Source organism: Condylura cristata, unplaced genomic scaffold, assembly GCF_000260355.1.
Source record: "Condylura cristata isolate star-nosed mole 26May11 unplaced genomic scaffold, ConCri1.0 scaffold00012, whole genome shotgun sequence".
Taxonomy (NCBI): domain Eukaryota; kingdom Metazoa; phylum Chordata; class Mammalia; order Eulipotyphla; family Talpidae; genus Condylura; species Condylura cristata.
Window position 1 is genome coordinate 12,885,112 of NW_004567113.1, and position 20,430 is coordinate 12,905,541.

The 20,430-nt window shown below is 37.7% G+C and overlaps 1 protein-coding gene across 1 annotated transcript; it reads left to right on the forward strand.

The window, feature by feature from the left end:
* Positions 1-7,315: 7,315 nt before the first annotated feature.
* On the forward strand, positions 7,316-17,705 carry PLAC8 (placenta-specific 8). Its single transcript, XM_004681156.2, has 5 exons — positions 7,316-7,400; positions 8,717-8,858; positions 11,088-11,212; positions 13,401-13,530; positions 17,445-17,705. Exons 2-4 carry the CDS (start codon positions 8,747-8,749, stop codon positions 13,503-13,505), a joined length of 342 nt encoding a protein of 113 aa, XP_004681213.1. The 5' UTR covers positions 7,316-7,400; positions 8,717-8,746; the 3' UTR covers positions 13,506-13,530; positions 17,445-17,705.
* Positions 17,706-20,430: the final 2,725 nt, after the last annotated feature.

Here is a 20,430-nt window from a genome sequence, read left to right on the forward strand (position 1 = left end):
GTGCTGGGAAAACTGGGAAGCTACGTGCAAAAAAATGAAACTAGATCACTACCTCGCACCATACACAAAAATCAACTCAAAGTGACCTAGACGTAAGAACAGAAACCATAAAATACCTAACACTACATGACACACACTTCAGTAACATCTTTAAAGATATAGCAAGATAATAGCACCCAACACAACAATAGTGAAGGCAAGGATAAATAGATGGGACTACATCAAGTTAAAGAGCTTCTGTACAGCAAAAGAGACATTAAAGAAACAGATATCCCACTGATTGGGAAAAAATTTTCTCACATAAAACTAGCAATAAAGGATTGATCACAAAGATAAATAAAGAACTGATGAAACTCAACAAAAATAAACAACCCCATCAAAAAATGGGCAGAAGAACTAAAAAGATACCTCTCCAAAGAGGAAATGCAGATAGCCAACAAGCATATGAAAAAATGTTCAACATCACTCCTAATAAGGGAGATGCAAATTAAAACCACAATGAGATACCATCTCACACCAGTGAGAATGACACATATTAAAACAGCTAGCCACAACAAATGTTGGTGAGGATGTGGAGAAAAAGGAACTCTCCTGCATTGCTGTTGGAAATGCAAACTAGTACAACCACTATAGGAAACTGGAGGTTTCTCAAACTGCTAAACAAGGAGTTTCCATATGACCCAGCAATCCCACTCCTAGGTATCTACCCAAAAGATACAAAAACACTGATTCAAAAAGACACCTGCACTCCCATGTTTATTGCTGTTTTATTTACAATTGGAAAGACATGGAAACAACCCACATGCCCAAAAGTAGATGACTGGATGAAAAAGATGTGGTACATATACACAGTGGAATATTATTCATCAACCAAATAAATAAACAAATAAACACATGTCTTTTGTAGCAGCATGGATGGAGCTGGAAAAGATCATGCTTAGTGAAATAAGCCAGAGAGAAAAGGAAAAATACCAGAAGGTTTCACTCATAGCAGGAGTATAAAGGACCAGGGGAGAAAATAATAATAATAATGAGCAGCTATATACAAAAGACATTGTATGGGGGTGGAGTGGGGAATGGGATCAAAAACAGTGTGTGTTGGGGGGGGTGCACTGGACTATGATGATGACACATGGGTAATTTGGTGATGGGAAGCCCACGGGGATTGCAAATGAGTTAGAAAAAGGCACAAAATGATGTAAAAATATACTGTTATATTATTTTTAAAAATATATGAAAAAAAAAGAGGTGCTCCAAGGCAGAGGAGACAAGTATAAGGATGTCTAAGACTAATGGATGAAAATAGGATGTTTAAACATGAGACAAATTCAGCAAGGTTGAGGACTGTGTTGGCTCCATAGAAAGGGCTTTCTATAGAAAGGGCGGTAGTATCGTTCTTCAAAGTAGTCTACACCACGTTTTTTCATCACTCTCTCTGTTCTTTGGGGAGCAAAGTGCCTGATCTGAAACTGCTGTGTACCCAAGGAATGCTGTAGCAGAGGTGCAACTGCTGACCTGGGGAGGAAGCTATGAACCTCATCCTCACCCTTTATCCAATCAACTGGAGACTTTAATGCATTTTGGGAGCCCAATCAATTATTTGCTGAATTGGATTGGAATTAAAGTTATTAGTAATAGGAGAACATTTTAAATTCCAGGGCTGTGGGTTGCAAAGTATGCTCAACTAGGTGCCGGCGCTGGAACTTCCTGGGACCCAGGCACTGCAGGGGCAATCAACTTGGGGTATGCACCTCCAGAGAGCCGGAGTTCACCAGAGACAGAGTGGGGAGTAGAACAAACAGATGGATTTGTTAAGGGGAAGGATGTCCTAAAGGAATTCTGCAGTCTTATAGACTCCACCCCCTACTCCAGCTTTCTGGACCCTACACACTACTCCAGTGATTGGAAATACAACTCCCAGCATCCCAGCAGTACCAGGGAGAAAACTGCGAGGACCCAAGGGCAGAGCTAGCAGGAACTCTGGGACATTTGGGGGAGAAATAGGGGGTGATTGCATCTCTCGCTCTCTTGCTCGAGAGGCAGGTCTCCTGACCCTGTGACTGTGTGTTCAGTCAGCATAGCCATAAGGTATTCCAGTTATTTGTATCCCGCTCTCTTTCCCTGGGTTGTTTCCTGTTCCTTTCCCCTTTTGTAAATAAACCCTTTATTGACCCTTTTGTGTGTGCCTGCAGTATAACTGAATTATGAGCACCCCCGTGGATGAGGCCCCACAGACAGGCGGCCCAGTCCACTCTGGGTTACCCTGTAACAGATTAAAGTACACTGCTGAGGGAAACAGTGGGCAGGTCAGGAGAGGTCTGTGGCATTGAGATGACTTAGTGCTGCACTTCAACCCAGCTGCATTGTGCCAACAGTGAGTGCTGGCAGCTATGAATCTTTGACCAATATATTCTAAATAAGTAACTTTTGTGACTTTTTATAAACTTTCTAACTTTTATAGAGACTTTTATATCTCAATAAAGCTATTTTTTTAAAAGCACAATTGCCAAATAATTTTTTCTTCATCCCCCTCCTTTCCCTGGAATAGCATTGGTTTATAACATTTAATAGCTCCCGGTACAGCCTTAACATACTATCTTTAGTTCACCACTAGAATTCTAATTCCCTCATTCCTCTCCCTTTCCTGGAATAGCATTGGTTTATAACATTTAATATTTTCAGGTACAGCCCTGAACATATCTTTAGTTCACCACTAGAATTCTAATTTCCAGTCCTCCCTGGTGGCCAACAGGTTAGGACACAGCACTACAAGCCAGTGAAAACCACTTCAGTGCGAGTTCAATCCCTGCCCCAAAGGTGCCCCGCAAGGCACAACAAACCTCTCCTGTCTTGCCTGCTGCTCCCCTCAGCAGTGTATTTCATCAGTCTTCCTGTTCTGCTCTCCTTCTGACTCTGTTGAATCCTCTCACCACCCCTGCACCTCTGGCCTGTACCCCAGTTCCATATGCATAAATAAATAATCTTAAAAAAAAAAGAATTCTAATTTCTTTCCATGCATTTGACTTCTTTCACCTGGTTAGTCCCTGCTTTCCTCCTTTCCCTTCTGGTAAGCATTATTGTATTCTTAGAGTCTAAAAGTTTCTTTTTGTTTTATTCCATTTCATCTTTTATTTTCTTTCTTTGTATACCACCTGTGAGTGAAATCATATGGTATCTATCTTTTTCCATTGATCTATCCTGATTTATTTCACTAAGCATAATTAATACCCTGACACAAGCTATGTAACTCTGTCAACCGAAAAATTCTGGACAGAAAGGAAAAGCTCTGAAATATCAGAATTTCCATGCTAACTTATGTTATGACCTCCCTTTTTTGTATAATCATAATATGAAAATATTCTGAGCAATCATCAGTTTACAACTGGATTGCCTCAACCTCATTAAGGCACTGCCTGGCCCAGGCAAGCTAGCGCTGCCCCAGGGAATTTTAATAGATTGATTTTAACAATAATAAATACTATAATCTCAGCTGAAGGTCAATAGGACCCGAAACTGTTCTTAGAAAAAAAAAAGATGATTCTGATCTCTCAGCCCAATTCATATGCTAATGTTATCCCACTGCTTGCTCCTAATGTATAAAATAAACTTCTGCTGAGACCAGAGCAGGAAGACTTGCAATGATTCCCATGTCTTCCTTGCACCAGCTCCCCTATTTCCCCTTTTTAGGAATCTCCACTTGCCGATGCTACTCCCACCTTAAGACCCTGCCTGTTCTGACCTCCGTCCAACAACCTGTGACAGGGGCCAGTCCCTGACAATACCCTCTAGGTCCATCCATGTTGTTGCAAAAGAGAGATTTCATCTTCTTTTTTTTTTTTTTTTTTTTAAAGATTTATTTATTTATACAGGACTGGGGTACAGGCCAGAGATGCGGAGGGTGAGAGGATTCACCAGGGACAGAGTGGGGAGCAGAACAGGCAGATCGACGAAGTTACACTGCTGAGGGGAGCAGCGGGCGGGTCAGGAGAGGTCTGCCGCGCCATGTGGATCTCCTCCAGGGCAGGCGGGAATCGAACTCATGTGGAAATGACTTAAGCTTCTTAATGCAGTGCTTTAACCCGCTGTGCCACCAGGGAGGGCCTCATCTTCTTTTTTTTAATATATAGTTGAGTAATATTAAGTGTGAGTATATACTACCACTTCTTTATCCAATCATCGATGGATGTGCACTTAGTTTACTTCCATAACTTGATTATTATGAAAAGAACATAAAATGCATATCTCTCTTTAATTAGTGTTTTTGTGTTCTGATAAATACTCAGACAAGAATAGAGCATATGGTACTTCTATTTTTAATTTGTTGAGGAATCTCCATAGTGTTTTCCATAGTAACTATATCAATTTCTTTTCCTACCACCAGTGTATCAGTGTTCTCTTTTCTCCACATTCTCTCCAAACTTGTTATTTCTTGTCTTTTGAATAATAGTCATTGTCACAAATGTGAGGTGGTATCTCATCATTCCTTTGATTTGCATTTCTCTAACAACAGACAGTGAAAAATATCTTTTCAAGTGCTTGATGTCATCTATGTGTCTTCTTTGGTAAAGTGTCTATTCAGATTCTCGGCTCATTTTTTTAATAGATTGCTCACTCTTTGTTGTTGAGTTTTATGAGTTCTTAATATTTTATGCATTTGAACCTCTGATTTGATATATGATTATTTGCAAATACCAGCTCCCATACAGTAGGTTGCCTTTTCATTTCCATGATTTTTTCCCACTGTTTTGTTTGACATTGTTCCATTTGTTTACTTTTGCTTAGGTTTCTTCTGCTGTTAGATATGTAGACACAAAGCTATCACCAAGGCTGCTTAATAGCCCATGTTTTCTTCTTTGTATTTTACGTATTCAGGTCTTATAATCAAGAGTTCAGTTCAGGATATCTAGTTAACAACCATTACTACACATTATATTATATGTATTATGTAGTAATATAACAACCATTACTATATATTATATATATTATGCTTTTACTCTTATGATCAGAACTTTTAATAACTGTTCTTTCAAGTATACAGTTTAGTATTTTAACTATAGGTGTCATTCCCAGGGCTAAATTATAATGAAAATTGCATATCTTTGATCATATTTACCCATTTTGCCCACCTTCCCTCTACAAACCCTCTCCACCACCGGCAACAATCCATGTGTTCTCTGTATCTGTTGTAAAGGCAGGTTTTTGGTATTGTTTTGGTTTGTGTCTCTGGTGGGAGGGCATTGACAGTCCCTGTTCTGTCCCAAGATTCTATTCAGGGTCCCAAACTACCTTTGGTTGCCAAGTCACCTTAGTCTCCTCCCATCTAAAATATTTCTCAGTTTTTATTGTCTTCCATAATCTTTACACATTTAAAGAATACCGACCATTGATATTGTAGAGTATGCCTCCCTTTGTGTTTTTCCGACACTTTCATTTGATCGATTCAGATTTTGCATTTTTTGGCAGGAATAACATAAAAGTGGCACCATGCCCTTCAGTGCCTGGCAATAAAGAGGCACAAGATGCAATATGTCCATTACTGGTAACATTCCCTTTGATCACTTGTTAAGATAAGTATCGCTCTATTTCTCCAAATAAAGGTGCTGTTTTTCCTTTGCAATTAGTAAGTCATCTGCAAGGAGATACCTTGATACCATGTAAATATCACACTTCTCCTCATATGTTCCAAGCTTGCTCATTTTAGCATCCACCCATGAGATTTTGCCTACAACTATTAGTTTGCTAAATGATGATTTTGGATCTCTAGCATACTATGAGAATTTTACCATAAAAGACATGCCTTCTCCCTTATTTTTTAATTTATTATTTTATTTATATCAGATGGGATTGTGGATAATGACTTTAGTCTTTGAGTTATAAACCATAATTAACACTTCTTTTTGTGACTCAGATTGTCCCAGATTTGATCATGGGAGAGCTGTTGAGCTGGCTGTGAGATCCTATCTCTAATCCATTTTTTAAGAAGATTTTTTTATTTATAGATACAGAACTGGAATACAAGCAGGGGAGTGGGTAAGGGAGTTGAGAGGATTCACCAGAGACCGAGTGGGAAGCAGAACAGGACGACTGACTGAGACACACTGTCCAGAGGAGCAGCTCAGGAGAAGTCTGCCACATGTGGGTCACCCCCTGGTGGGGGAATCGAATTTGTGCTGCAGTGGCTGCGATAGCTTCATAGTGCTGTACTTTAAACCTGTTGCACCACCAGGGCGGGTCCTCTAATCCATTTTTAAGTCCTTTTTATTTCTTGGTCTCACATGAGGCTACAGGGTTATCTGTACTTTTCTAGCCCTAACCCTGATGTAAATCTTTTCTCCAAAGAACTCTGGTTTTTTGTTTGTTTTTTTTTTTTTAATTTTAATATGGTGTTGAGAAACCAAGATTTAGGCATGAAGTATGTTCATTGGACTTTTGTTGCTTCTAGTTTCTCTTAATGGTCAGAGTTAAGAAATATATCAATATAGAGCCCTCCCTGGTGGCGCAGCGGGTTAAAGCACAGCACTGAGAAGCTAAAGCCACTTTTGCATGAGTTCGATCCCGGCCTGCCCCGGAGGTGACCACATGGTGCGGCAGACCTCTCCTACCCGCCGGCTGCTCCCCTCAGCAGTGTACTTCGTCGATCTGCCTGTTCTGCTCCCCACTCTGTCTCTGGGGAATCCTCTCACCGCCCCTGCACCTCGGCCTGTACCCCAGTTCTGTATGTATAAGTAAATAAATCTTAAAAAAAAAAAAGAAATATATCAATATATACACACTTATCCATCTTTCTGTGTGAGTGTAATGTAAAGCTTTTTGTGGTGCCTCATTGGCACTGACTGCTTGTTTTGAATTTTTACCTCATCATTGCCCACTTCTCTGTTGTCATCCCAACATGTTTATTCATAAGACTTAAGATGATTTTCCTATTTTTACCTTCTTCCGCCTTTCAGTATTGACTCAGTGATATTCCAGTTTTCTTTTTTATTATTTTTAAGGATCTATTTTTTTTTAATTGATACATATAAGACTTAGGGTATAGGCCAGAGGTGTGGAGGGTGAAAGGATTCACCAGAGTGAGGAGCAGAACAGGCAGATCTCCTGAAATACACAGCTGAGGGGAGCAGCAGGAGGGTGAGACAGCAGAGGTCTGTGCCATGTGGGTCAGCTCCCTGATCAGGGATAGAATTCTGCTGCAGTAGCTTCGGGTTGCTTCATAGTGCTGAGACTTCCTTATGATACCAGGGAGGCCCCATTCAGAATGAGTACTTCCTGTTGTCACAATCTACCCCACCCATAACCTTCAGTAAAAGCGTTTGTCCCTCTCTACCTGCAGTAACAAGCACTGAGCTGCTGGATGATCTTGAGTGCCTCCTTGGGCAAACTGTGCCTCCATCTCAGGACCTGTGAGTACAACGGCTCTTTTAATTTCAAATGCCACTTAATGTAGTTTTCATGGTTGTGTTGGTGTGATCCTGAAAGATTGCAAGGGGGAATTTATTCCATCTGCCACTCTGTGTTTGTGGTGTGTGTGTGTGTGTGTGCACAAACCCTGTGTTTGTGGTGTGTATGTGTGTGCACGAATACTGTGAGTTTATATCTCTGATTCCAGTCTGAAAGCACAGGATTCATACTAGTCATTCTCCGAATTTCCTGTGTGTTTCAGTAATGTTAATCCACGCCCTATGAAAACAAGTTTATTAGCTAGAATTCAATATGTGCTAGTTCTTTTTGTCTTTAAATTTATATTGCATAGTCAAAATACTGTTTTCCAGAAATTACTTAATTTATTGTTTCCTTCAATGTGATTAATATTATAATGCAGTTAGGTCCATTTGTTTGTTTATATCTCATTTGGTGTTCCCTCACATTCTGGCTAACTTTAATTAAGCATGTCCATGTTAACGCAGTATGTGAAATATTAGCAGGGCTGGAAGGGAGCCATAGAAAACAGCACGCTTGGAAAAGTGACAACCCACCCCTACTGCTCAGTTTTCATTCTTCAGTTCTTTTCACATCATTTACTCTGAACATAACAAATTTCATTTGTTGCTGGTTTATTCTTCCTATAATTCTTATGGCACAATTAAACAGATACCTTTTTTTCTTACACTCATTTGTACATTGCTTTTATAACTTAACAGTATATCCTGAAGGTCATCCTAGTTATCTTCTTCTTTTTTGATAGTGCATAACACTCTGGTGTGTGAATGTACCACCATTTATTAGCTATTCTTTCATGTTAGGCATTGCAATTATACACTATATTTTGCAAAAACAATATTGCTCTGAATGTCTTCATACATATATATTTGTTGCATTGTTAGAAATGCATTTCCAGGATAATTTTCTAGAAGTGGGAATCCTGGGTCAAATGATTAAGTGTATATTCTAGAAAAATCTTTTCTATAATTTGCTCTTTCCAACTGCTTTCACAAGTTAAGCATTCATTTCCGTGACTAAGTAGCTATCTATAAATAGCATTAAAGGCTCTGTTCTACTCTGTCACCCCTAGAAAGACAGCAGTTCGTTTTATCCGTTCAGTGAGTTCCTTCCCCTAGGGGACTTTGCTGTCTAGGCAGTGGAGATAAAATGATATTCTTCAAAGATCAGTAAGGAACTAGAAATAAGTTGTCTCACTGACCCAACAAAGCAGAGTCCCTCAAAAGAGAGGTTCCCAAGAGCAACTTGCATGTTACTTAGCCACCTTTTTCCCTTTCAGACCACCACCTTTTGAGACCCTGCATCTAAAATGCAAGCTCAGCAGCCAGTGGTTATCATGACTCAGCCTGCATGTAGTCCCATGGCCCAAACCAACAACTGGCAGACCGGCATATTTGATTGTATGAGCGACTTCGGAGTTTGTAAGTGCTGTGAAAAGTGTTCCATAATTGATGTGACTACCAAAGACCAAATCCTTCCCTTGTCCCTCTTTAAAAAAATAATTATTTATTTATGCATACAAAAACTGGGGTACAGTGGAGTTGGAGGGGAGGGTGAAAGATGCAACAGAGACAGAATGGGGAGCAGAACAAGTAGACTGACTAAAATACACTGCCGAAGGGAGCAGAGGGCAAGACAGGAGAGGTCTGCCACACCATGTGTGTCACCTCCTTGACTGGGGATCGAACTCTTACTGCATTGGTTGTGGATCGCTTCACATGCTGCACTGTAACCCCTTGAAACACCAGGAAGACCATGGTGTAATGAATTGCAGATGTCAAGTTAGTATCCTCTTTAGTGTGTAGTTAAAATTCCTCAGAAAACTTTGCATTTCAGTTAATTGTACAGATAACTAAAGAGGCTTGTACTAATGAAGAAACTGATTCTTCAGTCCTCCAAAGAATAGTCTTACTCCAGAAATAAGTTCTGGAGTTCAAATAATAGTAAAAGTAAATAATTCTACAATGAACATATAATCCTAATAATTATACTAACCTTCCATAAAGTTAAAAGGGAGATTTCAAGTTTATCTTGATTTAAGAAAAAAAGGGAGACTATTCTTGTTAGACCTAGAAATTAAACTCACTACTTTATGGCTACATTATTCCCAAATCACAAGGATATTTTCATCCATGGTTTAAGCACTAGCTCAAAGAAGAATTGTTTTTATTTTGTTCTTTTAAGTATTTTACATACCTGAGAATAAAGAATTTTTTATTATATATTTTTTACATCATTCTTCATTTTGTGCAGAGAATAAAGAATATTAAGGCAATTAACCTCTCTTTGGGAAAAATGTTTTTGACTTTTGTTTTTTATTTGTTTTTGTTCTTGAGTGTATTTAAGTAAGTTTAAGAGAAAGACATCTGGGGGTGATGTCAGAAAGAATGTCAGAGAAAATCAAGGAAGTTGATTCTCAACGTGTTACTTTATATTTCAGAGAAATATAATTTTCCAAAAATTATTTAATTTACTTTTTCCTTCAATGTGATTAATATTATAATGCAGTTACATCCATTTGTTATTGTTTATATCTCGTTTGGTGTTACCTCACATTCCCTCAAAGTTGAAGCAAACCTGCCTAGAAGAAAATTGCTATGAGGTTTATTTGCCTGTCTTACTTCTTCACAGTAAGACAACAGCAGAAAAAAAAAGGAATAACTTTCACTTACCAATGAAATTGAAATTTGAAATGAACTGATTGATAGTTGCATTGTCAAGCATAGGGCGAAAAATTACCTAAGAAATAGAATAATTGGCTTACTTATTCATTCTCAGTGTCTTAGTGAATAGATGGATAACTCACATCTGAGGATACTAACTCAGCACCTGTAATTCATTGTGAGAATTAGACTACATAGTTAAATCTAAAGACGAACATATTAATTCTTTTGCCCCTAGCATTGCTCTTTAGGTAAGTGAATTACAATTACTTCTAGTAAGAGCTTAATTGCTTCATGACAACTAAGCAGTTGTATTTTCGACCACAACATTCCTCCCTTGTTAAAGCATTTCAGTGGTTCCTTATGACTTCATTACTAACTCTGACCTTTCATCATCTGATCCCCAACCTGCCTCACGCTCCACTTTATCCCCATCCCATCTCTGTTTCAGCCATTTTGAGCGAATACTAGCCGATACCAAGACAAGCAAGTTATCCCAAAGAGACTCTCCCCGCTAGTGTCTACCTATAAAACTTCTTGTCAACCTTCACTACTCAGATCAAATAGCATTTTCCTCTCACAGCCTTGGAGGACCATTTCTGTGGTGACCCCTTGGCATCCTGAGTAGGTTTCTACTCAGGATGTTCATATTATCTGTGTCTCACTAGAGTTCACACAGGGGTATTGTGGCTAGATTTCAGTAACCCATTCAATAAATAGGTAAAGGGAAGTTCTATAAAAGAAATGCATACCTCATTCCTAAAAAAAAATTACCTTGGTTTATAAAATTTTTAAAAAATGGAAAAAAATTACCTTGGATTTGGGGGGAGGAGAAATAAGCTGATGCACAATGAATATTGCGGATGGACTTGGCATCAGGATGTGTGCCAAAGACCCCATGATTTGGACTGTTATTTGTGAAAGGAAATTTCAGCTGCAGTAGAGACAGATTAGAGAATAACTTGTCCTCTTGTTTCCTTTGTCCAGGTATCTGTGGCACATTTTGCCATATGTGCCTTTCATGTCAAGTTGCAGCTGATATGAATGAATGCTGTATGTGTGGGGGAAGCGTTGCAATGAGAACCCTGTACCGGACCCGATACGGCATTCCTGTAAGTCTCCCATAATACTGCATTATTCAAATATGCAACCACATTCAAAACAATTGCTATAAAAACAGGGATGTCATTTGATGGTATCTATCACCTACAATGGATATTTCCCAAATGTGTAACTTGTTGAAGAAACAGTTTCTCTGGTTATGAGATATCTTTCTAGAATTCTATTAAAAGCAACACTGATGTTTGCAATGTATTAGCATACAAAGGTAAACAACTATTCACACCCCAAGTTCATTGCACAAATTACCACACTAAATTCTTATGACATCCTCCAAAACAGGTAAGTCTATGACATTTTACAGATAAGGAACGACTCTTAAGTTTTAGGAGGTGCAGTAACCCATCCATATATAAGCACTGGTAGTAGACAGAGTCACTATTCAATTCTACCTTTTCATAAGTGCATATTGAATTACTTCATAAGCTTTACCCGATGCAACAGGAGAATGAAACTATCTTCACATTCAAGATAATAAATAACTTCACCCCCACTCATGCACATTTTCTCTTTCCCCAAGTAACCATCAATCAATTCTTTGTCACTACAAATTAATTTGCATTTTCTTCACTTTTATATAATAGAATTATACAATGTATGCCTTTTGTCTAGCTTCTTTTATTCCATATAATTATGTGGACATTCATTTTTGATATGTGCATTAAAAATGTGTTAATGCGTGAAGTGTTCTTAACAAGATAATATAAAATTAGAAAAAAAATTTTGAATGATAAACACAGACACTATTCAACATCATTAACCCTTAAAGAAATGCAAATTAAAGACATACAGATACACCACTACCCACCTACTAGAATGGCTAACATTTACCAGAGTAAACCACAGTGATGGCATATAGAAACTGAAACTCATACTCATTTCGGGGAAATAAAATTGAAGCTTTCTTATAATGCTAAACTTATAACTAACATTTAGCTCAACCATTCTCCTCCTAGAAATTTACCCAAGGAAATATATATCCATACCAAGACTTGTACAAAAATTTTGAGAGCATTTCATATTAGCCAAAAATTAAATTCCATGCCTCTGAACAGATGAATGAGTAAACAAATTGTGATGTATCCAATTAATGGAATGCTACCCAGTAATGATAATGATGATGATGATGATGATGAACAACTATTGATATATGACAATTTGAATAAACTACAAATAGAATTTTAAATTATCAGAAAATTTTAAGAAATAGTTGTGGAACATCTAAAACTACAAAGGTTCCAGAAAAGGTTCCCTAATTCCCCTTTCTCAGACCTGATTCTTTGGATATTGTCCTCCATATCTCCAAATTATAGACTTTTTTACTTTTCAACTAGGGGTATTGTCTACTGACCTCCCACTATGGAAGATGAGAATTTAACTCTGTTTTCTCTCCCTTCCTGATCACATGAAAGCAACCTCCTATACCCCACCCTTTCTAGTAAGTTACAGTTTGGGTTAGTCCATATTGACATTTTGATTTCCCTGTTTGCTCATCTGAGTTGAATCATGGAGTGAAATATGATTGCTTTTCCTGCTTAACCTTTTATGTCTTTGTATTAAGCACTCAACTTTACCAAATTCTTTCCCAGCTTTCTAAAATCTTATCAGCACTTTCAATACTGCATTTTCATCTTTATGATGAAGTCACTCTTTATCCTGAAATTTTTTGAACTAATTGCTCTTTACTAGCAGTGCTTAGCTCTCCTCCCTTTCTCCTGGTATCTCCTTCACCTTGTCACTGAGGAGTACATTAGCTTCTCTCCTACATTAAATTCCTTTTTCTTACATCTTATATCTTTCTCTGTTTAGTCGCTCATACTGATGGAGCCATCTTCTGATAGCTTCCTCAGACAATTAGAGAATGTAGGAAAAAAGAATTTTAAGATTTTTATTTCCTAAATTTCTTTTTTAAAACTTCCTTAATTTCTCTGTTTCACCACTGTATTGCTAGTTTGATTACATATCTTCTATTTTCCATATTACAAAACATAGGGAAATATTTGATGCCATAGAAAGAGACAAGTATTACATAGAAAAATCAATGAAATTTTTCTTCAGTGTATACATACAAGCTGAATTCAAAGTATCTTCTATTTCACTTCAACATATTTTGAAAATGCACAGACTTGATTTCCAAATGGATGGATTTTACATTTCTATTTCTTTTATGTTTTCAAACAGGGGTCCATTTGTAATGATTACATGATCACCCTCTTCTGTCCTAATTGTTCTCTTTGCCAACTCAAGAGAGACATCAATAGACGGAAAGCCATGAATGCTTTCTAAAAAGAAGGAAAATGGGAATCTAGAGGTAAGTACTAGAATTTGAGAGTATTTTTCTTTTTAGAATATAATCAGAGATCCTGGAAAGTATGCCTTATTTTGTATAATAATCCATTTACAATTCTTCAAGTTACCAAGTGTTATCTTTTTTTTTTCTTAAGTGGAATTTTTTTTTTTTTGCACAGCAGTTAGCTAACGTTTACCAAGTGTTATCTTAATACAGAGGTTGATCTTAATTTTTCCTTATGAAGAAGCAAGCGATATGAGTTTTCATGAGCTGCCATAACAAAATAGATTGGGCAACTTAAACATAGTTCTGGAAACTGGAACGTCCAAGATAAAGGCCAGGGCCATTGAAGTTCCTTCATAAGGGTCCACTTCCAAGTCATCGGTAAAGATAGAGCTCTCCTCTCTCTCTCTCTCTCTCTCTCTCTCTCTCTCTCTCTCTCTTTTTATTCGTACATATAGAGCGGAGGGTGAGAGGATTCACCAGAGACAGAGAGGGGAGCAGAACAGGCAGATCTACGAAGTACACTGCTGAGGGGAGCAGCGGGCGGGCCAGGAGAGGTCTGCCTCACCATGTGGATCTCCTCCAGGGCGGGCGGGATCGAACTCATGCCTCATGCGGAAGTGGCTTAAGCTTCTTAGTGCTGTGCTTTAACCTGCTGCGCCACCAGGGAGGGCCTCCTCTCTCTTTTTATGAGGACAGTAACCCCTCACTTTCATGATCTCTTATAAATGTAGTTCCTGCCACAAAGTAACCATTACCTTGAGAGTAGGCTTTTCTTTTAAAAGATTTATTTGTGCATACAGAACTGGGGTACAGGCCAGAGGTGCAGGGGCAGTAAGAGGATTCACCAGAGACAGAGAGTGGGGAGCAGAACAGGCAAATCAATGAAGTACACTGCTGAGGGGAGCAGCGGGCAGGTCAAGAGAGGTCTGCGGGACCATGTGGGTCACCGACCTGGCAGGCAGGGATCAACTCATGCAGAAGTAGCTTTAGCTTCTTAGTGCTGTGCTTTAACCCACTGCGCCACCAGGAAGGGTCCCCTGAGAGTAGGCTTTTAACATAAGTGGGGAGGACACAAGATTAAGTCCATAATAATAGTTCTATATTCTAACAAATAAAAGAATGGTGCCTTTTCTGAACTTCTTAGAATTTTGTTGGTCTATTAATGAAGCAACTGTAAAATACTAGGGATACAAAAAAGTAGAAAACAAGTTCCCTTTCTAATATCAACAAATTGACAAAAATAAACAAGTAAATAATTACAAAATAACAGAGCAAGTGAAAATTACATGTTATGTAATAGTTGGATTGGTTATGGCCTAAAGTATCTATCAAAAATGAAGTGAGATTAAACAGAAAGGCTGTATTAGGGAAGGTTACTTTTGAAACAGGTATGTAGAATATTTGGAAATATGACCTTGAATTTTACCATCTGAATGAAATTCAATCTAGTAATTTCCAACTAAATTTTTCAAAATTCTTATAATTTTCTATTGTGGGGGTAGTAAGGAAGAAATTAGCATGATTTTGTAAGCTGACTATAAAATACCTCTTGAGTAGGAGAAAACATTAAATTTCCATTATTTTGCAATATCTCTTCTCATGTCAATGAAAGTCTGCATAAGCTAACAAAATAACTTACAAGATATGTAAACAAACATTCACTTACTTTTTAAATAAATAATGTGTCAAAACCTAGTGCTGTGCAAGACACTGCTAGGTTGGGTAGGAGACAAAAATAAATAAGCAGATTCTCTGGGCTTTAGTGAATTTGTATTCAAAAAAGAAGGGATTAGATAAACCCCAAAGTAAAATGCAGAGTTTGACTATTAATGCCTTTAGACAAAAGTGTGATTTTTATGTTGCTGAGGAAAACAAAGAACATGTGCTGTGAGAGGAATAAGTAAAATCTTCTTGAAAGAAATGGTTTCTGATTCTTAAGAGAAAGTATCAGACCATAGGTAGTACTTAATAGACAAGGAAATGATGAAGACAACATATAAAGGTGTGGGTGCTAGAAAATGACTGGGGTGGTGCAGTAACCTGGGGTAACAATGCTAACTGCTACCACCTCTTGGCCTCAAGAAGGATTGGAGGGAGCAATTAGAAGAATTCCAAAGGAGAGAGAGAATCTTATGAAGATGGAAGTCCTGAGGGAAATAAATTCACCTTAATAGGACTCCAGAGGGTGAGGCAGCCCCATAGAAAGTTATAAAGAGATAAAGTACTCTGCCTTACATTCTGATGGCTTCCAGAAGGCTGAAATAAATTCACCTTAATAGGACTCCAGAGGGTGAGGCAGCCCCATAGAAAGTTATAAAGAGATAAAGTACTCTGCCTTACATTCTGATGGCTTCCAGAAGGCTGAACCCATTGGAAAAGCAGAGGACAGGAAAGAACTGCTGGAGTCCACGGGGCTGCCTCCCAGGGCACAGAGGATAGAAATGGATCAGATCGGGCACATAAGATCCTGACACAAGCATTGACTTTAGAGTTCACATTAATAGAAGTGGGTGGCATTTCTAATCAGCAAGGGCAGTAGTAAAATTATAGAAGCAAAAAGAAAAAATATCTTTCTGGGTAGATCCAAATTGATGCAAACATATGATTTAAGTAGGAAAACACTGAAACATATATTATTTTTCTAGAGTGAACTGGAACATTTGTATGCAATGTTCTGAATACCAGGCTAATAATATGACCTTTTGTTCAATAGACAGTTTGAATTGTTGCAAGCTTTATGCAAGGAAACAACAAAAATAGATATATACGTTAGAAAAATTTATCTGATAATGATAGGCACAGATGATGAGATCTGAAGCAAAAATGTAAACTTAGAACAGTTTAACTTTGTCTATTTAAATAAACACAGAGGCAATTCAGATACTGACAACTGATTACGTTTTAACCACAGGGAAATCATCTTATTAAATCTGTGAATAGGTATGAACTAAATTATCTTGTGATTTTGACTCCAGCTCATTAAATTGGACACTACAGTATTCATTGACAATGAAAGTTGATATACAAATACGTGAAATAGGAGAAGGAAAAGACAACAAAGGTTAAAGAATAACTTGATTTATTTTAAAAATAGAGACATAGGAACTAACTGAAAAAGCTCTCAAGAGCCAACAATCAACAATTCAGTAACAAATAAGTTATTACTGGATTATAATCCAAATAAAATATCTATGAATCCATACTGATATGAATGGCTATGTATATACATGCCTAGATATGTACATGCATTTGAATAGACAAATCTCCCAAGGATATTTGTTTATCTAGATGCCCTCCTTCCAGGAGATAGGACATAATTATCTTTTCTTCATGGGTTTGTCAGTGACTTCCTTTCAAATAGTGTAGTATAAAAAGGGTAAATTTACAGTGAAGATCCTGAGAAAACCACTTCATCCATGTGATCAAAGTTAATTTCATCAGTAATAACTCAGGCATTTATCCTGAAATGATGTGATAACAATGGCACATCATGCTGGGACCATCCTCTTAATAATTCCAGTGTAATCGTGAGGAAAACATTAGACAAACCAAATCAAAGCACATCCTATAAAGTCCCTGGCCAGTACTCCTGAAAACTCTCAAGGTCATCAAAAACAAGGAAAGTCAGAGAAACCCTCACAGCTTATGGGATCCTAGAACAGAAAATGGACAAAAGGTATAAACAGGGGAATAAAGTGTCGACTTTGCTTAATAATAATGCATCAACACTGGTTCATTTCCTCTGACAAACATAACATAGTGAGACATTAACCAGTGGGGACACTTGTACAGGGTATGTGGGAACTCTTGGTGGTGTCTTTTTACTTTCTTATGTATCTAAATTGTATCTAATGTATCTAAATGTACCATTAAAAGTTTACAAACATATAAGAGTAGTTTGAGAAAATGTTCTTTTTGTGTCTTTATAGGTGAACATTCTTAATGAAGGAATTAAACAGCAAATACTTTCAGGACTTCTTTACTATCTTTTGGACCAGAAGATATGTTCAAGCGCAATTAAATAAGCTAAAATTTTAGAATTTTGCTTTGTGCTACAAACTTGATGTCACTAAATTTTGCCAAATGGTACAGCTTAGTTTCTCCTTGCTTTCTTGATATGAAATTTTTTGGCTTACAAATTTTGCATTATAGCTAAATGGGAACCAAATAAAAGATTTTACTAACTCATCTCTTTAAGTGTCTGCTCTAAATAAAGTGTCTTTGTGTCATTAGTTAATTTCAAGGGTTGGTCTCAATTTTTTTTTCATAGTTTGGTTTCTTCAAAGGAGATTCTGAAGGACTCAGTTCATAATAATTCAGCTCTCTTTCATTTAAGTATTTAAATAGGGAGAAAAAGACACACACACACAAAATTAGATGAGTATTTTAAAACACTTGTATTTTTTAAAAATATTTATTTATTTATGCATACAAGAACTGGGGTACAGGCCAGAGGTGCAGGGGGTGAGAGGATTCACCAGAGACAGAATGGAGAACAGAACAGTTGGACTGACTGAAATATACTTCTGAGGGGAGCAGTAGACAAGACAGGAGAGGTCTGCCATGCCAAAGGGCTCACCTTCCTCGCCAGGGATCAAACTCATGCTGCAGTGGCTGTGGATAGTTTCATATCACTGTGCTTTAACCCCTTGAGCCACTAGGGAGGGCCCAACACTTGTCCTTTACCTGTCACTTATAGCTCTTTTCAGGTTATCTACACATATTAATGTTGACATAGCAATAACACACAATGCCACTTCTCAGCTGCAAACCTGGTGGGTTGTCGATTTCCTTTCTCTTTTGAGTATGAAATATCAGAGCAAGTAATAAAAATTCAATTATCAAAATATGATTAGATAAATGTAGAAGCAACTTTTCTTTTTCAAATTTTTATCCTATTGGACCTATGTGCAACATTTTGCTTCCTAATTTCCTTCCATCTGCTCCATCTGTACCATACTCATATATCCTGAAACTTTTCTATAACTGCTTATTAGGTACAGTATTTTTTTTTTCTGATTCTTTGGGATTTTCTATGTAAATGATCATGTTAACTGTGAACCAAGACAGTTTTATTCTTCCTTCTCAAACTGGATAAGCTAAATTTTTTTGTCTGGCCTTAGTGCTTTATGCAGGACTTTCAGTATGATGTTAGAGCTGCATGGATTTCTACTATCACATGTCATTAGTATTGTGTACAAAAATTTTCTTCCAGTCAGTCGGGTGTCTATCTGTTGTGTAATGTGTCTTTTGCTGTACAGAAGCTCCTCACCAACAGCCTTTTAAATAACATATGGGTTAAAGAGGAAATCACAAGTGAAAACAAAAAAATATTTTGAACTGTTAAGTAAAATGAAAGCACAGTTTATTAAATTTTGTGAAAATAGTGCATACATCAAAGAAATATCTAAAATCAAAAATCTAACAGTCCATTCCATCTTTCAGGCAAAACTACTATACAGGCTCATTGCAAAACTTCAGGGAAATGAAACAAAAACACCTGGAACCTGACAGCACTCAACTTGAGACCCTTCCTCTATTTATCCTTCAGATGCAAGTGTTTAGTGAGGTCCTACCCTTACAAAGGAGCCCACTCCTTTCTTACCTCCTGTTCTCAGTGTCATCTACTCCTGTGACTTCAACTATCTCCCACATACCAAGGAGGACTGTAATTCCTCAGTATTTCTCCTCACTGTTGGTGCTTCTCTTCATTGGGGTTTAGCTCAGTGAATATTCAGAAATCATCTCTTCAGCTGACTACAAAACATCCATCCCTCTGAATGTTCTCCAGGCATTCTCTTCACATGTCAAACCATATCACCACTTATTCAGTTGTTTAAAAGGAGAAATTTAGGAATCAATGATTCATGCTTGTCTCATCACACCTTTTCGCTTGTTACATCTAAGCAGGCACCAACTCCAGTCACTTAAACTCCACTTGATACCTATCCTCAATGGATGACCTATTTCATTTGTTGCTGTATCCCCGTGCCTAAATCAATGCCAAACACCTACTAGATAATAACTCAAATCATTTCTGGATGAATTAGTTTGCCATCTCTTATCTCCACTGCCCTGGGTATAATTCAGATCCTCGTTATCTCTTTGAAGATTCTTTTTTTTTTTTTTTTTTAAGATTTATTTATTTATGCTTACAAGAACTGAGGTTCAGGTCAGAGGTGTGGAGGGTGAGAGGATTCACCAGAGACAGGGTGGGGAGCTGAAAAGTCAGATTGACTGAAATCACTGCTGAGGGGAGCAGCAGGCGGGTCAGGAGAGGTCTGCCATGCCAGGTCACCTCCCTGGCCAGGGATTGAACTTGTGCTGCAGTGACTGCTGATAACTTCATAGTGCTGTGTTTTAACCCCTTGTGTCACCCGGGGGTAAGGGGTGGGAGATGCGGGGGGTCCACATCTTTGCAGATTCTTATTCATAAGTGCTTGAATTCATCAGCCTGCCACTAAGTAACCCAATTCTTATTGCCTACTCTCCAATTCACTCTGTATATTGAATGACCCACAAGTTAAATTGTGAATATTCAAAGCAACAGACTCAAATTTTCCCTAGTCCTTCATACTGTAGCCTCAATTTACCTCATTAGTCAATTCTCTTGCCACTTCTTCCTTCTTAAAATTTCATATTTTCCTACCTCCAACATATAGACTCTTAAAATTTCAAATGCCAACTGTTCCTTAATATACACAGGAAAGCAACTGAATTCTGTACCATACTCATATATCCTGAAACTTTTCTATAACTGTTTATTAGGTACAGGACTTTTTTTTCTGATTCTTTGGGATTTTCTATGTAAATGATCATGTTAACTGTGCACCAAGACAGTTTTATTCTTCCTTCTCAATCTGGATAAGCTGAATTTTTTTGTCTGGCCTTAGTGCTTTATGCAGCACTTTGAGA

What these genes read in the sequence shown, in the direction of transcription:
- PLAC8 (XM_004681156.2), top strand. Translation starts at nt 8,747, where the DNA reads ATGCAAGCTCAGCAGCCAGTGGTTATCATGACTCAGCCTGCATGTAGT. An exon ending in TATGAGCGACTTCGGAGTTT is followed by an intron (nt 8,859 to 11,087) that starts GTAAGTGCTGTG and finishes TCCTTTGTCCAG; the next exon opens with GTATCTGTGGCACATTTTGC. An exon ending in GGACCCGATACGGCATTCCT is followed by an intron (nt 11,213 to 13,400) that starts GTAAGTCTCCCA and finishes GTTTTCAAACAG; the next exon opens with GGGTCCATTTGTAATGATTA.